A 22,583-nucleotide genomic window follows, 5' to 3' on the forward strand; every position below is an offset into this window, starting at 1 on the left:
TAATATGAATTGTTTACCCAAGGTGAAGAGTCAATGTGCAAAGCATACGGAAGTGAATGACCACATAAAGAAAGGCCTTGGTTTATAGAAAGGCCTCTAATTATAGAAATTCTCAGGTGGAATCTCCAGACTTTCGCTTCTAATTTGAGTCCAGCTTTAAACCCCACTCCTATTTGTATCAATGATGTAAAAATGTTTTTATAGAGTGCTGTTTTTTTTTAGGAAAAGCTTCACATGCATGCACACGCACACATGCGGACACAATTTTGTTTGTATACGGTCACAACACATCATGAACATGATGAAATAAAAGTTTGCATTATAATTCTGAATGATTAGTGAGGTTCGTAAACTATTTACCTTTGTAAAGAAAAGAATAAATAAAGTTTTCGACCTAATTTTTATGTAATCATGAAAAGATAAGAAATAGGATGGGAAAATGTATAAATTTTGCATTTTTGAGAGCTTTCCTCATTTGTTTATAAATAGTCTATGTTGAATACACCAGCCAATCAAAAAACAAAGTTTAATTAAATAAAGTTTTCTACCTAATTTTTATATAATCATGAAAAGATAAGACGATATAGGATGGGAAAATGTATAAATTTTGCATTTTTGAGAGCTTTCCTCATTTGATTATAAATAGTCCTATATTGAATATGCCAGCCAATCAAAAAACAACGTTTAATTTTAATTTTATATAATCAATTAAGTTTTCTACCTAACTTTTATATAATCATGAAAAGATACGACGATATAGAATGGAAAAATGCTTAAATTTGGCATTTTTGAGAGCTTTCCTCATTTGATTATAAATAGTCTATATTGAATATGCCAGCCAATCAAAAAACAACGTTTAATTAAATAAAGTTTTCTACCTAATTTTTATATAATCATGAAAAGATAAGACGATATAGAATGGAAAAATGTCTAAATTTGGCATTTTTGAGAGCTTTACTCATTTGATTATAAATAGTCTATATTGAATACGCCAGCTAATCAATTCAACAAAGTTTAATTAAATTAAGTTTTCTACCTAATTTTTATATAATCATGAAAAGATAAGACGATATAGAATGGAAAAATGTTTAAATTTTGCATTTTTGAGAGCTTTCCTCATTTGATTATAAATAGTCTATATTGAATATGCCAGCCAATCAAAAAACAACGTTTAATTTTAATTTTATACAATCAATTAAGTTTTCTACCTAACTTTTGTATAATCATGAAAAGATACGACGATATAGAATGGAAAAATGTTAAAATTTTGCATTTTTGAGAGCTTTCCTCATTTGATTATAAATAGTCTATATTGAATATGCCAGCCAATCAAAAAACAACGTTTAATTAAATAAAGTTTTCGACCTAATTTTTATATAATCATGAAAAGATAAAACGACATAGGATGGAAAATGTGTAAATTTGGCATTTTTGAGAGCTTTCCTCATTTGATTATAAATAGTCTATATTGAATACGCCAGCTAATCAATTCAACAAAGTTTAATTGAATAAAGTTTTCTACCTAATTTTTATATAATCATGAAAAGATAAAATGACATAGGATTGAAAAATGTGTAAATTTGGCATTTTTGAGAGCTTTCCTCATTTGTTTAAAATAGTCTATATTGAATACGCCAGCCAATCAAAAAACAATGTTGAATTAAATGAAGTTTTCTCCATAATTTTTATATAATCATGAAAAGATAAAACGACATAGGATGGAAAAATGTTTAAATTTTGCATTTCTGAGAGCTTTCCTCATTTGATTATAAATAGTCTATATTGAATACGCCAGCCAATCAATTCAACAATGTTTAATTAAATAAAGTTTTAGACCTAATTTTTATATAATCATGAAAAGATAAGACGATATAGAATGGAAAATGTGTAAATTTTGCATTTTTGAGAGCTTTCCTCATTTGTTTATAAATAGTCGATATTGAATACGCCAGCCAATCAATTCAACAAAGTTTAATTAAATAAAGTTTTCCACCTAATTTTTATATAATCATGAAAAGATAAGATGATATAGAATGGAAAAATGTGTAAATTTGGCATTTTTGAGAGCTTTCTTCATTTGATTATAAATAGTCTATATTGAATATGTCAGCCAATCAATTCAACAATGTTCAATTAAATAAAGTTTTCGACCTAATTTTTATATAATCATGAAAAGATAAAACGACATAGGATGGAAAATGTGTAAATTTGGCATTTTTGAGAGCTTTCCTCATTTCATTATGAATAGTCTATATTGAATACGCCAGCTAATCAATTCAACAAAGTTTAATTGAATAAAGTTTTCTACCTAATTTTTATATAATCATGAAAAGATAAAATGACATAGGATTGAAAAATGTGTACATTTGGCATTTTTGAGAGCTTTCCTCATTTGATTATAAATATTCTATATTGAATACGCCAGCCAATCAAAAAACAACGTTTAATTAAATAAAGTTTTCTGCCTAATTTTTATTTAATCATGAAAAGATAAGACGATATAGAATGGGAAAATGCGTAAATTTGGCATTTTTGAGAGCTTTCCTCATTTGATTATAAATAGTCTCTATTGAATACGCCAGCCAATCAATTCAACAATGTTTAATTAAATAAAGTTTTCTACTTAATTTTTATATAATCATGAAAAGATAAGACGATATAGAATGGGAAAATGTGTAAATTTGGCATTTTTGAGAGCTTTCATCATTTGATTATAAATATTCTATATTGAATACGCCAGCCAATCAAAAAACAACGTTTAATGAAATAAAGTTTTCTACCAACTTTTTGATATAATCATGAAAAGATAAAACGCTATAGGATGGAAAAATGTGTAAATTTGGCATTTTTGAGAGCTTTCCTCATTTGATTATAAATAGTCTATATTGAATACGCCAGCCAATCAATTCAACAATGTTTAATTAAATAAAGTTTTAGACCGAATTTTTATATAATCATGAAAAGATAAGACGATATAGAATGGAAAATGGATAAATTTTACATTTTTGAGAGCTTTCCTCATTTGTTTATAGATAGTCTATATTGAATACGCCAGCCAATCAATTCAACAAAGTTTAATTTAATAAAGTTTTCTACCTAATTTTTATAGAATCATGAAAAGATAAGACGATATAGAATGGAAAAATGTGTACATTTGGCATTTTTGAGAGCTTTCCTCATTTGATTATAAATAGTCTCTATTGAATACGCCAGCCAATCAATTCAACAATGTTTAATTAAATAAAGTTTTCTACTTAATTTTTATATAATCATGAAAAGATAAGACGATATAGAATGGGAAAATGTGTAAATTTGGCATTTTTGAGAGCTTTCCTCATTTGATTATAAATATTCTATATTGAATACGCCAGCCAATCAAAAAACAACGTTTAATGAAATAAAGTTTTCTACCAACTTTTTGATATAATCATGAAAAGATAAAACGATATAGGATGGAAAAATGTGTAAATTTGGCATTTTTGAGAGCTTTCCTCATTTGATTATAAATAGTCTATATTGAATACGCCAGCCAATCAATTCAACAATGTTTAATTAAATAAAGTTTTAGACCGAATTTTTATATAATCATGAAAAGATAAGACGATATAGAATGGAAAATGGATAAATTTTACATTTTTGAGAGCTTTCCTCATTTGTTTATAAATAGTCTATATTGAATACGCCAGCCAATCAATTCAACAAAGTTTAATTTAATAAAGTTTTCTACCTAATTTTTATATAATCATGAAAAGATAAGACGATATAGAATGGAAAAATGTCTAAATTTGGCATTTTTGAGAGCTTTACTCATTTGATTATAAATAGTCTATATTGAATACGCCAGCTAATCAATTCAACAAAGTTTAATTAAACTAAGTTTTCTACCTAATTTTTATATAATCATGAAAAGATAAGACGATATAGAATGGAAAAATGTTTAAATTTTGCATTTTTGAGAGCTCTCCTCATTTGATTATAAATAGTCTATATTGAATATGCCAGCCAATCAAAAAACAACGTTTAATTTTAATTTTATATAATCAATTAAGTTTTCTACCTAACTTTTATATAATCATGAAAAGATACGACGATATAGAATGGAAAAATGTTAAAATTTTGCATTTTTGAGAGCTTTCCTCATTTGATTATAAATAGTCTATATTGAATATGCCAGCCAATCAAAAAACAACGTTTAATTAAATTAAGTTTTCTACCTAATTTTTATATAATCATGAAAAGATAAGACGATATAGAATGGAAAAATGTCTAAATTTGGCATTTTTGAGAGCTTTACTCATTTGATTATAAATAGTCTATATTGAATACGCCAGCCAATCAAAAAACAACGTTTAATTAAATTAATTTTTCTACCTAATTTTTATATAATCATGAAAAGGTAAAACGACATAGGATGGAAAAATGTGTAACTTTTGCATTTTGGAGAGCTTTCCTCATTTGATTATAAATAGTTTATATTGAATACGGCAGCCAATCAATTCAACAATGTTTAATTAAATAAAGTTTTCTACTTACTTTTTATATAATCATGAAAAGATAAGACGATATAGAATGGAAAAATGTGTAAATTTGGCATTTTTGAGAGCTTTCCTCATTTGATTATAAATATTCTATATTGAATACGCCAGCCAATCAAAAAACAACGTTTAATTAAATAAAGTTTTCTAACTAATTTTTATATAATCATGACAAGATAAAACGACATAGGATGGAAAAATTTGTAAATTTGGCATTTTTGAGAGCTTTCCTCATTTGATTATAAATAGTCTATATTGAATACGCCAGCCAATCAATTCAACAATGTTTAATTAAATAAAGTTTTAGACCTAATTTTTATATAATCATGAAAAGATAAAACGACATAGGATGGAAAAATGTTTAAATTTTGCATTTTTGAGAGCTTTCCTCATTTGATTATAAATAGTCTATATTGAATTCGCCAGCCAATCAATTCAACAATGTTTAATTAAATAAAGTTTTAGACCTAATTTTTATATAATCATGAAAAGATAAGACGATATAGAATGGAAAATGTGTAAATTTTGCATTTTTGAGAGCTTTCCTCATTTGTTTATAAATAGTCAATATTGAATACGCCAGCCAATCAATTCAACAAAGTTTAATTAAATAAAGTTTTCCACCTAATTTTTATATAATCATGAAAAGATAAGATGATATAGAATGGAAAAATGTGTAAATTTGGCATTTTTGAGAGCTTTCCTCATTTGATTATAAATAGTCTATATTGAATACGTCAGCCAATCAATTCAACAATGTTCAATTAAATAAAGTTTTCGACCTAATTTTTATATAATCATGAAAAGATAAAACGACATAGGATGGAAAATGTGTAAATTTGGCATTTTTGAGAGCTTTCCTCATTTGATTATAAATAGTCTATATTGAATACGCCAGCTAATCAATTCAACAAAGTTTAATTGAATAAAGTTTTCTACCTAATTTTTATATAATCATGAAAAGATAAAATGACATAGGATTGAAAAATGTGTACATTTGGCATTTTTGAGAGCTTTCCTCATTTGTTTAAAATAGTCTATATTGAATACGCCAGCCAATCAAAAAACAATGTTGAATTAAATGAAGTTTTCTCCATAATTTTTATATAATCATGAAAAGATAAAACGACATAGGATGGAAAAATGTTTAAATTTTGCATTTCTGAGAGCTTTCCTCATTTGATTATAAATAGTCTATATTGAATACGCCAGCCAATCAATTCAACAATGTTTAATTAAATAAAGTTTTAGACCTAATTTTTATATAATCATGAAAAGATAAGACGATATAGAATGGAAAATGTGTAAATTTTGCATTTTTGAGAGCTTTCCTCATTTGTTTATAAATAGTCGATATTGAATACGCCAGCCAATCAATTCAACAAAGTTTAATTAAATAAAGTTTTCCACCTAATTTTTATATAATCATGAAAAGATAAGATGATATAGAATGGGAAAATGTGTAAATTTGGCATTTTTGAGAGCTTTCCTCATTTGATTATAAATAGTCTATATTGAATATGTCAGCCAATCAATTCAACAATGTTCAATTAAATAAAGTTTTCGACCTAATTTTTATATAATCATGAAAAGATAAAACGACATAGGATGGAAAATGTGTAAATTTGGCATTTTTGAGAGCTTTCCTCATTTGAGTATGAATAGTCTATATTGAATACGCCAGCTAATCAATTCAACAAAGTTTAATTGAATAAAGTTTTCTACCTAATTTTTATATAATCATGAAAAGATAAAATGACATAGGATTGAAAAATGTGTACATTTGGCATTTTTGAGAGCTTTCCTCATTTGATTATAAATATTCTATATTGAATACGCCAGCCAATCAAAAAACAACGTTTAATTAAATAAAGTTTTCTACCTAATTTTTATTTAATCATGAAAAGATAAGACGATATAGAATGGAAAAATGTCTAAATTTGGCATTTTTGAGAGCTTTCCTCATTTGATTATAAATAGTCTCTATTGAATACGCCAGCCAATCAATTCAACAATGTTTAATTAAATAAAGTTTTCTACCTAATTTTTATATAATCATGAAAAGATAAAATGACATAGGATTGAAAAATTTGTAAATTTGGCATTTTTGAGAGCTTTCCTCATTTGATTATAAATAGTCTATATTGAATACGCCAGCCAATCAATTCAACAATGTTTAATTAAATTAAGTTTTCTACTTAATTTTTTATATAATCATGAAAAGATAAGACGATATAGAATGGGAAAATGTGTAAATTTGGCATTTTTGAGAGCTTTCCTCATTTGATTATAAATATTCTATATTGAATACGCCAGCCAATCAAAAAACAACGTTTAATGAAATAAAGTTTTCTACCAACTTTTTGATATAATCATGAAAAGATAAAACGATATAGGATGGAAAAATGTGTAAATTTGGCATTTTTGAGAGCTTTCCTCATTTGATTATAAATAGTCTATATTGAATACGCCAGCCAATCAATTCAACAATGTTTAATTAAATAAAGTTTTAGACCGAATTTTTATATAATCATGAAAAGATAAGACGATATAGAATGGAAAATGGATAAATTTTACATTTTTGAGAGCTTTCCCCATTTGTTTATAAATAGTCTATATTGAATACGCCAGCCAATCAATTCAACAAAGTTTAATTTAATAAAGTTTTCTACCTAATTTTTATATAATCATGAAAAGATAAGACGATATAGAATGGAAAAATGTGTACATTTGGCATTTTTGAGAGCTTTCCTCATTTGATTATAAATAGTCTATATTGAATACGCCAGCCAATCAATTAAACAAATATCTCCATCTCTTACCGAGCGGAAGCTGAAAGGGGTGGACCCTGGGCAGGTCATAATGGGGTGTAAAGATATTAGGGATGGAGGTTAGGGTTCGGGTTACCTCTGAGTACGGAGGTGGCGGTGCGGGAAAGAGTCCGATATCTGAGAGCACGGCTATTCCATCCATAGGATGGGTGAAGTCAGGCTGGCCAGAGGAAATGACCACAGGAGGAAGGAATATTTGGTGGCGGCGGTAACAACTGCAGAATCCGAAGCACACCACCAGTCCGATGATTATCACGATCCTGTCATCCAAAAGAAAAATTTCACCAAATGTTAGTGTAATCCTAATGAGTCCTGTAAAGTAGAGTTTGAACAATTATCTTCATTCTTTTACAGCACCTGGATGATATAATGCTGAAGAAGAAATTTCATTGCTGTGTGGGATTCAACTAACTAACATGGCATTTTCACAAATATTCATACTGCAGGTTATCAACCACACCACTCCCCCCCCCCTCTCCCTCCACCCCGCCCCTCACCCCCCCCCAACACCCACCCCCAAAGTTTCTGCAGGGTGCACATGGTTTGCCAGTAACCCCATTCTGGTGAAACTTCCAAAATCCAGACTCACTGCTTATCTCCATTCATTTGTTCCCCTCTTTTTCTCACCTGTGGAACCAACTTCCTCAGTCTCTCCAATTCCATTCTTCCCTCCAAGGCTTCAAGACAGCTGTTCACCACCATTTCAGATTATCCCCCATCCACAACCATGATCTTTATCCCGAGTAACCTTTGCCAAGCCCACATCTTTCCGAAATCCCAGTTTTTCCTTCCACTTCTTGAATTGAGAGTTTGTGGCTGTATCTGTCTAGTTCAGCCCCCGCCCCTCCCCCCGCCTCCTCCCCTTGCACTCATTGTTCCCCATATCCATTATTTCTCTAAGTCTCTCTATATTTTGTCCCTCAATGCTGCTGTTATGCTCTCCACCCCACTCTTTATACTGTTCTTTTTGTTCTGTTACGTCCTGATCTATTCTGTGTTCTAGTTCCTCCATGAGGCTTGATCATGTATACAAAATCAGAAGAAGAAGAAGAAGAAGAAGAAAAACCCTTATCTTATATGACAGAAGGTGGTTAGGTAAATGTTTTGTATTATCAGTAACTTATATATAACATCCTCTTGGTTATTATTACAAATGCTATTTTTTTTTCTCACTTGCGTGTGGAATGCGAATAAAAGAGAAAAGATCCTCACCAGAACCACCAATAATTCCAATAAATATTCCAGGAGAGAGTTTCTTCATCTCTGCAGCACCTGGTATCATTTTCACAGCAATAAGAACCCACAGAGCACCTGCCAGTCAGAATACAAACACAAAGTACAGTCAAACACGATATACAGCATAAGAAGTAAGCCTTCACAAGCTGGAGGGAGTCAATATAATACTTACGTCAATGTTTCGCAAAAGTACTTCCCCAATTCTGCAACCTGCAACACACAAGTGGTTAGGATAAAAGTAGGGGAAGGCGGGGCAAGTTGAGCCAGTTTTTGTTCTTGGAATGTTAGGACTGAACTTACTGATGATCTTGCACAAATGAGTATCTTGCCTTCTAATTTAATCCTTGGGAAACATTTTGTAGCTAGTTCTTACTTTCTATCCCCACACTGAAAGTCACTGTGACCTTTGAAAAAACGGAGGCCAAATGGCTCAACTTGCCCGCCTGAGGGGTAAGTTGATCCAACCTCTGGGGTAAGTTGTACTACATAGGGGTAAGTTGATCATTGCCCCAAATAAAGATAACTAAAGTAGAAAACCATTGTTTTGCCAGAAAAATATTGTTACAGACGCGGTTTTGGATGTTAGTTTACCGAGCGGTTTGGTATGACCGCGTCTGCACAGTTTACCCGATTCCACTCGAACGTTGGCCAAATCGCGCTATGCTAAATCAATCAAGGAAAGGACACAACGGCTGGGTTAGATGACACGACACCAGGGGTACAGTTCTCAAGACCTCCGGAGGAGGTTATAATATTTGTATGCAGAACGTTTAGATTACACTGACAAGAGGTTCAGCATAGGAAGGTGGGCACTTAATCACGGTCTTATAGTAGCCCCGACAGACCACAGATAAACAGGACAAGACTGACTCACACAGGGATTGATGGCAAGGAAGGGCAGGTAGTCGATGGATAGCACAAGGTGCACCTTGGCTCAGGGACAGGATAAAGCGCGGTCCAAAAGATGCAGGGAGGTCTCTCAGCGCTCGGAGGTGGCGACTTCTCTTTCCAAGCTGGGGGCGCATCTGACGTCACCTCCGGTAAGTGGCTGCGTATATCCAGCGGGGAGTGACACGCCCTCGGCTCGTTAGCTCCGCCCCAGATGGAATCGGCCCGCCGCTTCTTATTGGGTGCGGGGGGGTTACCGGGCTCCGCCCTTGACGAGGAGCTGACAGTCAGCCCCTTCGTGGTAACCCCGTCGGAGCACATGGGCAATGGCGGCTAACCAAGCCGGAGTGAGGACGCCCACTCCCCGCACCGCGGCCGCGCCGCCGCCTGCTGTTGTTGTAGTTGTTGTTGTAGTTCCATGAGATGATGGGAGGATGCGGAGATGAGGTTGTGGGGAGGTATTGGGAGGTCCTAAACTCACTACTGGTGCCATACAATCACATTCTGGTGCAACGAAGAGTCAGAATTAATGGAAACGAGTCCTTAACTGACATAGACTAAGAATAACTAGCAAGATGTCCTATAGTTGTCTACGTGAGATGCGGTGAACCTGGGCACGACAGTTAATGGGGGAAAAAGGGGAAGGTCGGTTCTACAGAGTGTTGTTTACAGACAATGGGACTAGGGAATGGGGGATTGGGGATAGTTGGGGAGTATTGGGGAAATAGGGGAATATTTACAAGCGGATATGGATGGAGGCCAAATCCCATATCCGCAACAATATTTAATGTTGTAAAGTTCTACAACACTGAACGAAATGATTACCTTGTGTTCATGGTTATAGTAATCAGTTCCGCACAAATTGAGTCACTCTCATAGAAAAACAAGATTGTCAACTGTGGTAAGAAAAGTCAACTCAATCCACCTGTCACAGTTTCAAGTCACAATTAAACAAAAAGTATCCCAAATAGTTGATCATTGCCCCAAATAAAGATAACTGAAGTACAAAAATTGGTCTGCCTGAAAAATATTTAATGTACTTGTTACAACACTGAACGAAATATTTACATGTGCCTTGTGTTCATGGTTATCATTCAATGTGGCAGCTGGATTGAGTTGAAAACAGCTGCCACAGTTTTAAGTCACAATAAAACAAAAGTGTCCCAAATACAGCCAGAAAGGCCAACAGTCAGACTGTGGCAATTAAGGCACAATATCTTGCTCATCAATGCCAGCTTCATCATTTGGATCTGGAACTAAAACTAAAACATGTCAGAAATCAAGTCAATTAAGCTGCCAAACTGACAAGTCACAATTGAACACAAGCTGTCCAGAACAACGGGCAGAACTGCCAACGCACTTAGGCTGTGGCAGTTTACGCACGATGTCTTCCAGTTCAAATCCTGCTTCATCCTTTGGGTTTGGAACAAACACTGGGTTGTCAGATCCAACTTTTCCAGCAACCTTCTGCAGGAAGACACCTTCAAACTGAAATTCCTCTCCATTCAGTACATCAACCCGAGCAATGTAATGCACAAATCTTGATTTGCCAGCACATTTGACAACCACAAAGTCACCTTCAATGATATCCATATCACTGTCCACATCTGATTCGTCATCATACTCAACTTCTGAATCACCATCTGTCTCACTGGAACTAGGGGTTTTTGATCTTGGGGGACATGTCTTTTTCCCATTAGCTTTGAACAAGCATCTCTTAGATTTTTTGGCTGATGGCTTCCGTTTGCGATTTTCAGATAGGGCTGCAAGCTCCTGGCATACTGGGGTGTCAGTCAAAATCTTTGTGCTGCCTTTTTTGCGACCAGCTTTCGTTTTCTTTCTTGCTGTTGCTTTCGGAAATGGGTGAACATCAGATGGTGATATGTATTATTATTATCTCCACCAACATGAGTTGGCAAGTTGAGCCAGACCCTACGGGGCAAGTTGAGCCATGGCTCGATTTGCCCCGTAGGGTCTACCTCAACTTACCCCAGTCTGAACTTTCTGAGATGTCTCCACATACACACATATTCTATGCATCCATCGTATTAAAGTCTATGACAAGAATGGAGACACATACCTGGACTAACAATTGTATCTGATATCCATATTATATCTATGCTGCATATGGAAGAAACGTGAACTTAAATGTTTTACACCTTTTTACTTTTATGGCTGAAAATTGGATTTTTCCCTCTGCAACACTGGTTTCTGTTTCAATTTAGAAAACAATATGGCAGAATTTGGAGTTATGCAATGGGGCATCTATAGATGGCGCCACCACAAAGTCTGACTCATTCATAACTGGTTGGGAGGTGGTGGCTCAACTTACCCCTATGCTCAACTTGCCCCCCTTCCCCTACTTTGTTGGTCTCCTTTCCATCTCCAGAAACCGCACATCCACACATATACGCACGCGCATACTCACATAAATTCACGCACGCACGGAGGTAGATACTTTAGATCTGGTCGGTCTTTGTTCCATCTCCTAAAAACCACACATACACATTCACACATATACGCACACACACGTGCACACTCACATATATCCACGTACACACTGAGATGGATACTTTGAAACCAGGGAGGGCTCCATTCCACCTTCTGAGGCCTGCATATGAAGATGGCAACAAACGACACAAACACACCATATGGCATACTGTTTTGGGCTATTGGCCTGAGGAAGCCTGCTGTGAATCTTGTGAAACATCACCTGAGAGACCGGGTCTGCTCTTGATTATTTGCTCAACTTTACAAGGTAGATCAAGTTATACTTTCTGGTTGGAAGCGCCTTTCTGTCTTTAAAAATATATAATTCCACCTGCCCCAATGTTGTGTGTGTGTGTATATATATATATATATATATATATATATATATATATATATATATATATATATATATATATATATATATATATATATTGTTGCGGATATGGGATTTGCATCCATCCATATCCGCTTGTAAATATTCCCCTATTTCCTCAATACTTCCCAACTCTCCCCAATCCCCCATTCCCTAGTCCCATTTTCTGTAAACAACACTCAGTAGACCCGACCTCCCCCTATTTCCCCCATTAAATGTCGCATCCAGGTCCACCGCATCTCATGTAAGACAACTATAGGACATCTTGCTAGTTATTCTTAGTCTATGTCAGTTAAGGATTCGTTTCCATTAATTCTGACCCTTCGTTGCACCAGAATGTGATTGTATGGCACCGTTAGGAAGTTTAGGACATCCCAATACCTCCCCGCAGCTCTTCCTCACAGTTCTCTTCAACAACAACAACAACAACAACAACGAGCGCAGGGAGTGCGCGTCCTCAATCCGGCTTGGTTGGTAGGAGTGGTGGGAGGGCACCAGGCCTTCCCAACGAGCCGCCATCGGACATGTGCTCGACGGGGTTACCAAACAGGGGCTCCCTGTCGGCTCCTCGTCAAGGGCGGAGCCCGGTAACCCCCGCACCCAATGGAAGCGGCGGACCGGCCCCAGTTGGGGCGGAACCAACCAGCCGAGGGCGTGTCACTCCCCGTGGAGCATGCGCAGTAGAGAGAGAGGGGACGTCAGATGTGCGCCGAGCTGAGAGAAAGCAAGACAACCCCTCCGAGCACTGTGAGACCTCCCTGCATCTTTGGACTGTGTTTATCCTGTCCCCGAGCCAAGGTGCACCTTGTGCCATCGACCTACCTGTCCATCCCTGCCATCAATCCCTGTGTAAGTCTACCTTGTCCGTTTGTCCATGGTCTGTCTGGGTTAAGATAAGACTGTATTTAAGTGCCCATCTCTTCTGTGTCTTTACCTCACTCTGCCTTGTAATCTACCCCCTTTTCTCCACCACTGTAATTATACCCTCCTCCAGAGGTCTTGAGAACTGTACTGCGTCGTTTCATCTTTCCCAGTCGTCGTGTCCTTTCTATCATTGATTTGGCATAGCGCGATTTGGCCAACGTCTGGGTGAATCGGGTGAGTCGGGAAGAAAGGGGGAACAACTGTTCGGCCGCGGTTACCTCCGCTCGGTAAATAACATCCAGTCCGCGGTCCGTAACGATATATATATATATATATATATATACATATATATATATATATATATATATATATATATATATATATATATATGTACACACGTGTACAAATGTATAAATCCAGTAGGAAATTTATTAATTGAGATGTGATAACAAAATAAATCTTTAAATATGAAACCAAAAGACTTTTAAGGAATTTCCATGAACTCTTGAGGACATAACAACACTTATTATAATTGGAAAACAAATCTGTCTTTACATATAATCAATAATTATCTGTGTGACTTCCTTTTGCCTTGAAAACTGCCTCAACTCCATTTGGGATTGTTTTAATTAGTTTATGGATTATGTTGTGTCAATCTTTCCCCAACAGTGTCGTAATGAACTCCAGAGCGTAGTCATACTGCTCACATAAATTTTATCTTTCCCTCAAATGTATTCACCCTTCATTTATTCTGTTCTTGCAAAGTGTCAGTCAATAATAATGAAGGAGCTCGAGCAAAATATATTGGAATCTCATGAGAATTGGCTCCCAGGATACTGGAACAGGTACGTGGATGACACTTTCGCCACTGTACATAAGAGACATGGTGCACACCAATCATAACTAATTATTGGGCAACTTGGCCGGGCATTTCCCAGGATTAGCTTTACAAATATGTAATTGAAAAAATAAAGCAAATTTGCCTTTTTGGATGTGGAGGGTTACCGGAAGTGTGATGGCTACCAAAAAAAGTCAGTATACAGGAAAGCAACCGACATCACCGGATGACTGGATTTTAACTCGAACGGCAACCGAATCATCCACAAACGCAGCGGAGCACGGATCTTGGCAGCTTGGGCATGGATTGTGTCATTTTCCAAAGTTGATGCAATCAAAGAAATTCGATTAATTAGAAGGGTCCGACTCAAAAATGAGTATATTAAAGGAATACTCCCCACCTGAAAGAACCCACACAGGCAGATCGGAAGGAGCCAGACACGCTTGGACATTGTGTACTGCCATACTACCTGGAACTTTCCAAAATAATTGGAAAGATAGTACGCAGCACATGGATTGGTTTGGCCTACAAGTCTCTACGCACCATCCGCAATGTCATTTCAAAACTGAACGACACAATATCAACTGGTGATAAATCCAGATTAGTTTAGCATTCATTATGCAAAGCTTGTGACCAATTCCACATTGGTGAAACTGGAAGAAATTTCAAACAAAGGCTACGTGAACATGATAGAGCAGACAGGCTGGGAAAGGTAACACAGTCAACCATAGCACATAATTGCCTACTATCTAGCCACAAATTTGACTTGGACGGGGTCCATGCCCGAGCCACAACATCCAACATATGACAAAGATTTATAATGGAGGCATGTGAAGAGCCGAGAGGGTGGTCTTACTTGGGAGATTCTCTCTCTGTTTCTGGACTTCACTGGGAGGAGACTGGGGAGATTCTTCACCCTCTCTCTGTTTTCTTCACCCTCTCTTTTGCTCAAGGTCATCTGCCATCAGTTCGGAAATCAGCCAACATTACCGCTTTACACAAAAAAGGTGCAAAAACAGATCCTTGCAACTACAGACCAATAAGCCTGCTCCCAATAATCAGCAAGGTCATGGAATCAATCATTGCTTCTGACATCAAATCCTTCCTCTTCTCCAATGGCTTGATCTCGGATCATCAATTTGGATTCAGACCAGGTCATTCTACTCTGGACATGCTGCTTCTGCTGTCTCCACAATGGATGGAGGTCCTCAATCGCAAACAGGAAATTAGAGCGGTCTCCCTCGACATATCACGTGCCTTCGATACGGTCTGGCACCCTGCTCTACTCACCAAACTCTCCTCCTATGGTATCCATGGAAATCTCCACGCATGGCTTGCGGACTTCCTCTCCAGTCATAGTCAACGTGTGGCCCTGAATGGGTTTCTCTCATCTCTCCTGCCTGTTCAGGCTGAAGTTCCCCAAGGCAGTGTTCTGGGCCCTGTGCTTTTTCTGGTCTTCATCAAACATCTCTCTGACTCTCTTGAAAATCCTCTCTATCTCTTTGCTGATGACTCCACTCTCTGCCGCTCCATTCCTCATCCCTCAGATCGGCTGTCTGCAGCCTCCTCCTCTCTCTGCAGACCTGGACAAAATCACAGACTGGTCAAACAAGTGGAACATGTCTTTCAATCCTGACAAATCTCACACTCTCACTACGTCTCGCTGAAAAGAACATCTGGACAACCCTCCCATCTACTTTCTGAACAATCCTCTCCAAGAAGTTCTGTCACTAAAGCTTTTGGATCTCACTATCTGGAATGATCTTTCCTGGGAAAACCGCATTTCCAAGCTGGCTTAAAAAGCCAGTCGCTGACTGGGCATCCTCCGTCGTGCGAAGTCCTTCCTTTGCACATCTGAGCTCCTCACCACATACAAGGCTTTCATCCACAGCTCAATGGAATACTGCTCTCCCCTCTGGGCTGGTGCTCCTGCCTCACACCTATCTCGGCTTCCCGCTGTTGAAATCAAAGCTTTCAGAATCATTGGAATCTCCCGCAATGAAGCTAACTCCGAGGACCTTTCACTTACTCACCGCAGGCAGGTTGGTGGTCTTTCTGTCTTCTACCGACTCCTCTCCGGCCTTGCTCCCCCAGCTCTCTCTGTGCTCTGTCCCCCAAATATTCCTACAGGTCGCACAAGACCTGTCAGCAACCCTCTTATGGTTAAACTGCCAAAATCAAGACTCTCTAGTCACCTTCACTCTTTCATTCGTCATTTCTCCCACCTCTGGAACAAACTCCCTCACTCTCTTCAATCCCACTCCTCCCTTCAGGTCTTTAAAACAGCTGTTCACCACCATCTCTTATCTTCCCCCATCCGAAACCTTGATCTTTTCTACCCCTGTTAATTCGCCCTAGATCCACTTTTTTGAAATACCGACTTCTTTCCTGGAAGTCCTTGCAGTGTCCATGTGTTTTTTTTCTTTTTTACCTCTCCCACCCCCCCCCCCCCCCCTTCCATGCCTCCTCTCCCCGAGCCCTCTCCCTCACACAGATCTCCTGATGTCCCTGCTCTCCATCTTGTCTCCCGCTCCCTTTATCATGTTTTATGTTTTATGTGTCAGTTTGTCTTCTTGTGATCAATGTTAGCTCTTACACGAGCCTCGATCTTGTTTACAAAATACTGTGTGTATATATGTGTGTATATATATATATATATATATATATATATATATATATATATATATATATATATATATATTGTGGACATATCCATGCACACAATACACACCTCTCAAACAAATGGCAAAAACTGGATGGTACAAGCAGCTGTATAAGGTGCGCAAAAAAACAGCGCTCGGTCCAAAACACCACGCCCACACATGCGCAACACCAACAGGAGATTCCACCTATCAGGCAACCCACACATCACCATGTCCAACCCGCACGTGAACCCAGGCATGTCCGTGCTCCAGAAACACAGAAACAAGAACAAGCACACATACCCACTCACCCCATACAAACAATACCAGATCATGAGTAAGTAATACATAGAGCAAAGTTGATCATCGACGATATGACTGGTGTTTATTGCTTAAGCTTCGGCAAATAAAAAAATACTCTTCAATTGATCTCTCACACTGGCACATGACCGGTAAATGTGTTATTGCCGACGAAATAAAAGCGGACACGTGTCGGGTCTTCGGGTCTATTGGACCGAGGAAGCTCACTGGCAAGTGAGTGAAACGTCACTGGGAAGACCTTTTTGACACTTTAGACCATTAAAGACCCTTCAAGACCCGACAGACCCTTTAGCTCTTTAGGCCCCAACTACTATTCGAATTTACCCTTTGGACCTATAGACCATTTAGACACCTTAAGACCATTAAGACTCCTTTCAACTCCTCAGAACCCTCCAACACTGTATACCCTCTCGACCTGAAATACTGTTTCGACCGCTTGACTCTCTAGAGTCTAGATCATTAGACCCTTTAAGCCCCAAAGACCTTTTAAGGCCCTTTTTAGATTTTTAAAGACCCTTTAAACATTTACATCTTTTAGACCACTTTAGACACATTTTGGACCCCTTTAGACGCGTTTAAGACCTTTTTAACCGTAACTACTGTTGGATTGTACCCTTTAGACACCTTTTGGGATCCATAATTGAGGCTCGTGGAAGAGCGAGTACACTGAATGGATCAGGAGGAAACTCCAATGAGGAATAATTGGAAAATTAGGAAGGATTTGGGTGGGTTTAAGGAGGGTAGAAAATATCATGATTTTGCTTTGGGGACGATCTGAAATGGTGGTGAACTGCTGTCTTGAAGACCTGGAGGGAAGAATGCGATTGAAGAGGATGTGGAAGTAGATTCCACAGGTGGGGGGAAAATATACAAATGAGTGGAGGTGAACTGTGATCCTGGATTTAGGTAGTTTTACCAGAAGTGGGTTGATGGTGGACCGTGTGAGCCTTGCAGAATCCCATGGGGGACAAATTATGGAAAAAGCGACCCATCTGCGATGGCGAAGTGATAAGCCCATAGACCCAGCTTCATTGCGGGAGATTCCAATTATATTGAAGGCCTTGGTTACCATGGTGCCAAGCTGAGCAAGGTGTGAGGCAAGCGAGCCAGCCCAGAAGGGAGAGCAGTGCTCCAAAGCTGTGGATGAAGGCCTTGTAAGTGGATAGGAGTTCAGGTGTGCCAAGGAATGACTTTGTATTACGGAGATGCCCAATCAGAGGCTGGCATTGGAGGCCAACTTTGAAATGTGGTTTAACCAAGAAAGACAATGGCTGATAGTAAGTCCCAGGAGTGTGAATGACTGAACTTCCTCAATTCCAAAGGAGTTTAATTGAAATTGTGAATTTAATTGAGAATTTCCTCGATTCAAAATGACTGAACAGAGGATTGTTAAGAAAGTAGATAAGGGGGTTTTCCAGACAGTCCTTTCGAAGAGTGTGAGATTTGTCAGGATTAAAAAGCATATTCCAAGTGTTTGACAAGTTTGTGATTTTATCAAGGTATTACTGGAGGGGAGAGGCTGCAGCGTGGCTGTCTGAAGGATGAGGGATGTCACAGCAGAGGGTGTAGTCATCAGCAAATAGATAAAGAGGATTTTTAGAGAGTCCGAGAGATCATTAATGAAGATTAGGGATAGGACTGGGCTGAGAAAACGGCTTTGGGGCATTTCAGTCTTGACAGGGAGAGGAGATTAAAAGATTCCACTGAAGACCACACGTTGGCTACGAGAGTAAAGGAAGTCCGTAAGCCATGTATAGAGTTGTCCTTGAAATTCCACAGGCAGAGAGTTTGGAGAGTAAGAGGCGTGATGCTAGATTGTATCAAAAGCATGAGATATGTCCAGAGAGACGGCTCTGATCTCATGCCTGACATTGAGGGCCTCCATCCATCGTTGGGTGAGTTTCAGTAGCATGTCCAAGGGTTGAGTGACCTGGTCTGAATCCAAATTGGTGATCTGAGATGAGGTAGTTGGAGAAGGATTTCATATCAACAGTGACGATGGAGTCCATGACTTTGTTAATGATGGGAAGTAAGCTGATAGGTCTGTAGTTAAGGGGATGAGTTTTTGCACCTGTTGATGTGATGCATTGATGTCGGCTGATTTCCAAGCAGATAGAATATATCCGATGCCAAATTGTAGGGTGAAAAAGGGCAGAGAGAGAATGGAATGTGCAAGACCAGCAGAGCAGGTTTTTGCGACACCTGAGCTGATGCCGTCTGGTCCAATACCAGAGTCTCTTTAGACAATTTAGACCGTTTTTAGTCCTATCAAGACCTGTTTAGTCCTTTTAAGACCCTTTCAAAACTTTCAACCCTTACACCTTTTTACCTCTTATACTCTTTAGACCAAATTTTTTATACCCTTTACATATCTTTAAGGTCTAAAAGGGTTTAGTGGTCCTTTCACTGGACAAAAACTAATGGAATGTCTTTCATCAACTCAAGACCTGCTCATCCTACATAGTTTTCACTGTGCGGATACAATCGTGTTATCAGGCCTTTCAGCCCCAATTTTCCATCGAATTAAACTGAAAATCAACTTCGTCAACTAACACACTCCAACTACGACCGGCCTCTAGCAGGAGACGAGCTTCTGTCCCACTTCGGACTATTCATTTAAAATGACTTTGGTATGACTCGGCCGGGGTTTAAAGCCACCGAGCTCCCAGACTCGGAGCAGACGCACCCTCAACATGGCACCACCATGTCTGTTGGAATGTTTTGTTCAACTTCTCTTAGACTTTCTCCTATTGTGGTGCAAACATGAAAAGCAGGGATAGAAAAACATTCCCGTTCATCAAACACAACTAAAAAGAGATGAACATTGTGTTGCATTTTTTGTACCACTCTACCACGATGGCAGAGCAATGTGAGACCATCAAGGTAAACATACAGAAAGTACAGACTCTGCTGACAATATACTGTAACTGAAAGGCCTGCGTCACTACCTGCTCCTACTTTTCTTTCACTGTGCTGTCACCTTTGAACATTTTCTCTCAAGGGTGCTGCCATTGTGTGGAGCTCCAGCAAACAAAGAGCCTGGTGGGTTTGGATGGCTCAAGGTCACTCTCGTTCCACATTTACACCATTGTTAACCCTATGGGTCTCCAAACCCGCCGAACAGCGGTTGTGAGGGTGTCCCATTGTCCGCTGGATGGCAGAAGTGACCAGATGACCTCGGTTATCAGATGTGAACCAAGTTGGTAAGGATAACGATGTTTCTGTACCATCGGAAAATGGAGTGATTGCGACAACATCCAGAAAGAAAAGATTGCGACAACATCCAGAAAAATGTGTTGGCAGTGAGACACCATGCCCAGCAGGTGGTGGCTGAAGGAGGGATTCATAAGAGGGAAATGTGGAAGTTCTAAGGTGACGTTTCTTTTCTCATTGTTTGCCACAAAGTGCCTCCTTGACCCATTGTTTTTGCGCTTAATAGACGCGCTGCAATTTGTTATTTTTCCATGAACTACCAGGATCAAATGATCACCCCGAAAGTTGGGGACCAAATCTTCCCCATTCTTCCCTGCTGCCCAGTCAGAGTGCCGATTGGTCCACCATGGACCGACCCTTTCCCTTGTATCTCCGTCTCTTTGCTCCCTCTCTCTCCAACTCTGTCGTGGTCCTGACATCGTGAAGGGGTACACCATTTTGGATGTGGGGGATCTCTGGGTTGCTCCACCAAGATCGATCGGCTGACTTCAAGCCACACGTGGGCTTGTTCAAGAGAACAGTCCAGGGTTATACCACAACAACAACAACAACAACTGCTAGCATGTCAATTGGCATCATGCGGTGCTTGAACCCATGAAGGCATCGAAGCAATGATCTTATGTACAGTCACGTGAAAAAGTAAGTACACCCCATGTAAAGTTTTGACTTTTTCAACATATTTCAACATAGAGCTATTTGATCTTCATTTCAACAATATTGATAGATAAAGGTGATATAATATAACAAATATCATGAAACATTTACATTTTGTAGTCCATTGTATCATTTAAATAAACATAAATGCAAATTTCGCATGTGGAAAAAGTAAGTACACCCTTGGCTCTAATAGGTGGCATTGCCCCCTTTGGCAGAAACAACCTCAAGTAGGTGTTTCTTATAACTGCCGACCAGTCTCTGACATCGACTGGGAGAAATTTTTTCCCACTCCTCCATGCAGAATTCCTTCATCTATGTGATGTTTGAGGGGTTTCTTGCATGCACAGCTCGTTTCAAATCCTCCCACAACATCTCGATGGGATTTAGATCCAGGCTTTGACTTGGCCATTCCAGAACATCCATTCTTTCTTTTCAGCCATTCCTTGGTGGATTTACTGGTATGTTTAGGGTCATTGTCATGTTGCAAGGTCCACCTTGGGTTGAGCTTCACCTTTCCGACAGATGGCCTCACATTATCCTCAAGCACCCTCTGGTAAAATGAAGAATTCATAGTGGATTCTATGATGGTGAGCTGCCCAGGCCCTGATGCAGCAAAGCTGCCCCAAACCATAATATTTCCACCACCATGCTTTACAGTTGGTATCAGGTTCTTGTTGTCAAATGCTGTCTTTCGTTTTCGCCAAACATGTCTTCTGGTACTGTGGCCAAATAGCTCTACCTTTGACTCATCTGTCCAAAGCACATTGTTCCAGAAGTGCTGGTCTTTGCCGAGGTGTTCATTGGAAAACTTTTGTCTTGCCTTGATGCTCTTCCTGGACAGCAAAGGTTTCCTCCTGGCACACCTCCCATGTAGATCAAATTTGTGCAGCCTCTTTCTAATGGTAGACTCGTGCACTTTGACATCAACAGTGGCAAGAGCTACCTGTAGGTCCCATGATGACATTCTGGGGTTCTTAGAGACTTCTTTCAGCATTTTGCGGTCTGCTCTCGGGCTGAACTTGCTGGGGCGGCCTGGCCTGAACAAGTTGGCAGTTGTTTGGAATCTTCTCCACTTGTAGATGATCTTCCAGACAGTCGAATGATTGATTTCAAATTGTTTGGAGATCTTTTTAAATCCCTTCCCAGACTCGTAGGCATCTATAACCTTTTTTCTGAAGGCCTCAGAGAGCTCTTTTGATCTAGGCATGGCGATGCCGCACACTTCAACAACAAAGAGCAAACCAAACTAAATGTCTGAGGTTTAAATAAGACAGGTTCCTCCAAGATCCTCTCTAACGATGTTCTAATCATTTGCACCTGAGCTGGTGCACCTGATTCTAATTTTAGGTACTTGAAGTAGTGATAAATGTAGGGGTGTACTTACTTTTTCCACATGCGAAATTTGCATTTATGTTTATTTAAATGATACAATGGACTACAAAATGTAAATGTTTCATGATATTTGTTATATTATATCACCTTTATCTCTCAATATTGTTGAAATGAAGATCAAATAGCTGTATGTTGAAATATGTTGAAAAAGTCAAAACTTTACATGGGGTGTACTTACTTTTTCACGTGACTGTACAACGGCCTGATCCAGATTCGACCTCATGTATCTTCCAGCCTCACTCACAGATTGGGGCGGGGGGATCTTACAGCCCCACTCACAGCTGGGGTGTCTTACAGCCGCAC

The 22,583-nt window shown here is 38.5% G+C and overlaps 1 protein-coding gene across 1 annotated transcript in view; it reads right to left on the minus strand.

Moving 5' to 3' along the window:
- Nucleotides 1–22,583, minus strand: part of LOC144893970 (uncharacterized) — a 34,066-nt gene that overhangs the window by 4,966 nt on the left and 6,517 nt on the right. Inside the window, exons 2-4 of the mRNA XM_078785230.1 lie at nt 8,775–8,812; nt 8,579–8,677; nt 7,443–7,626 (exon numbers count right to left, since the gene is read on the minus strand). Coding sequence (XP_078641356.1) covers nt 7,443–7,626; nt 8,579–8,677; nt 8,775–8,812 — 321 coding nt within the window. The remainder of the gene's footprint in view (nt 1–7,442; nt 7,627–8,578; nt 8,678–8,774; nt 8,813–22,583) is intronic.

This window comes from Myxine glutinosa, chromosome 10, assembly GCF_964187855.1.
Source record: "Myxine glutinosa chromosome 10, kmMyxGlut1.1, whole genome shotgun sequence".
Lineage (NCBI taxonomy): Eukaryota > Metazoa > Chordata > Myxini > Myxiniformes > Myxinidae > Myxine > Myxine glutinosa.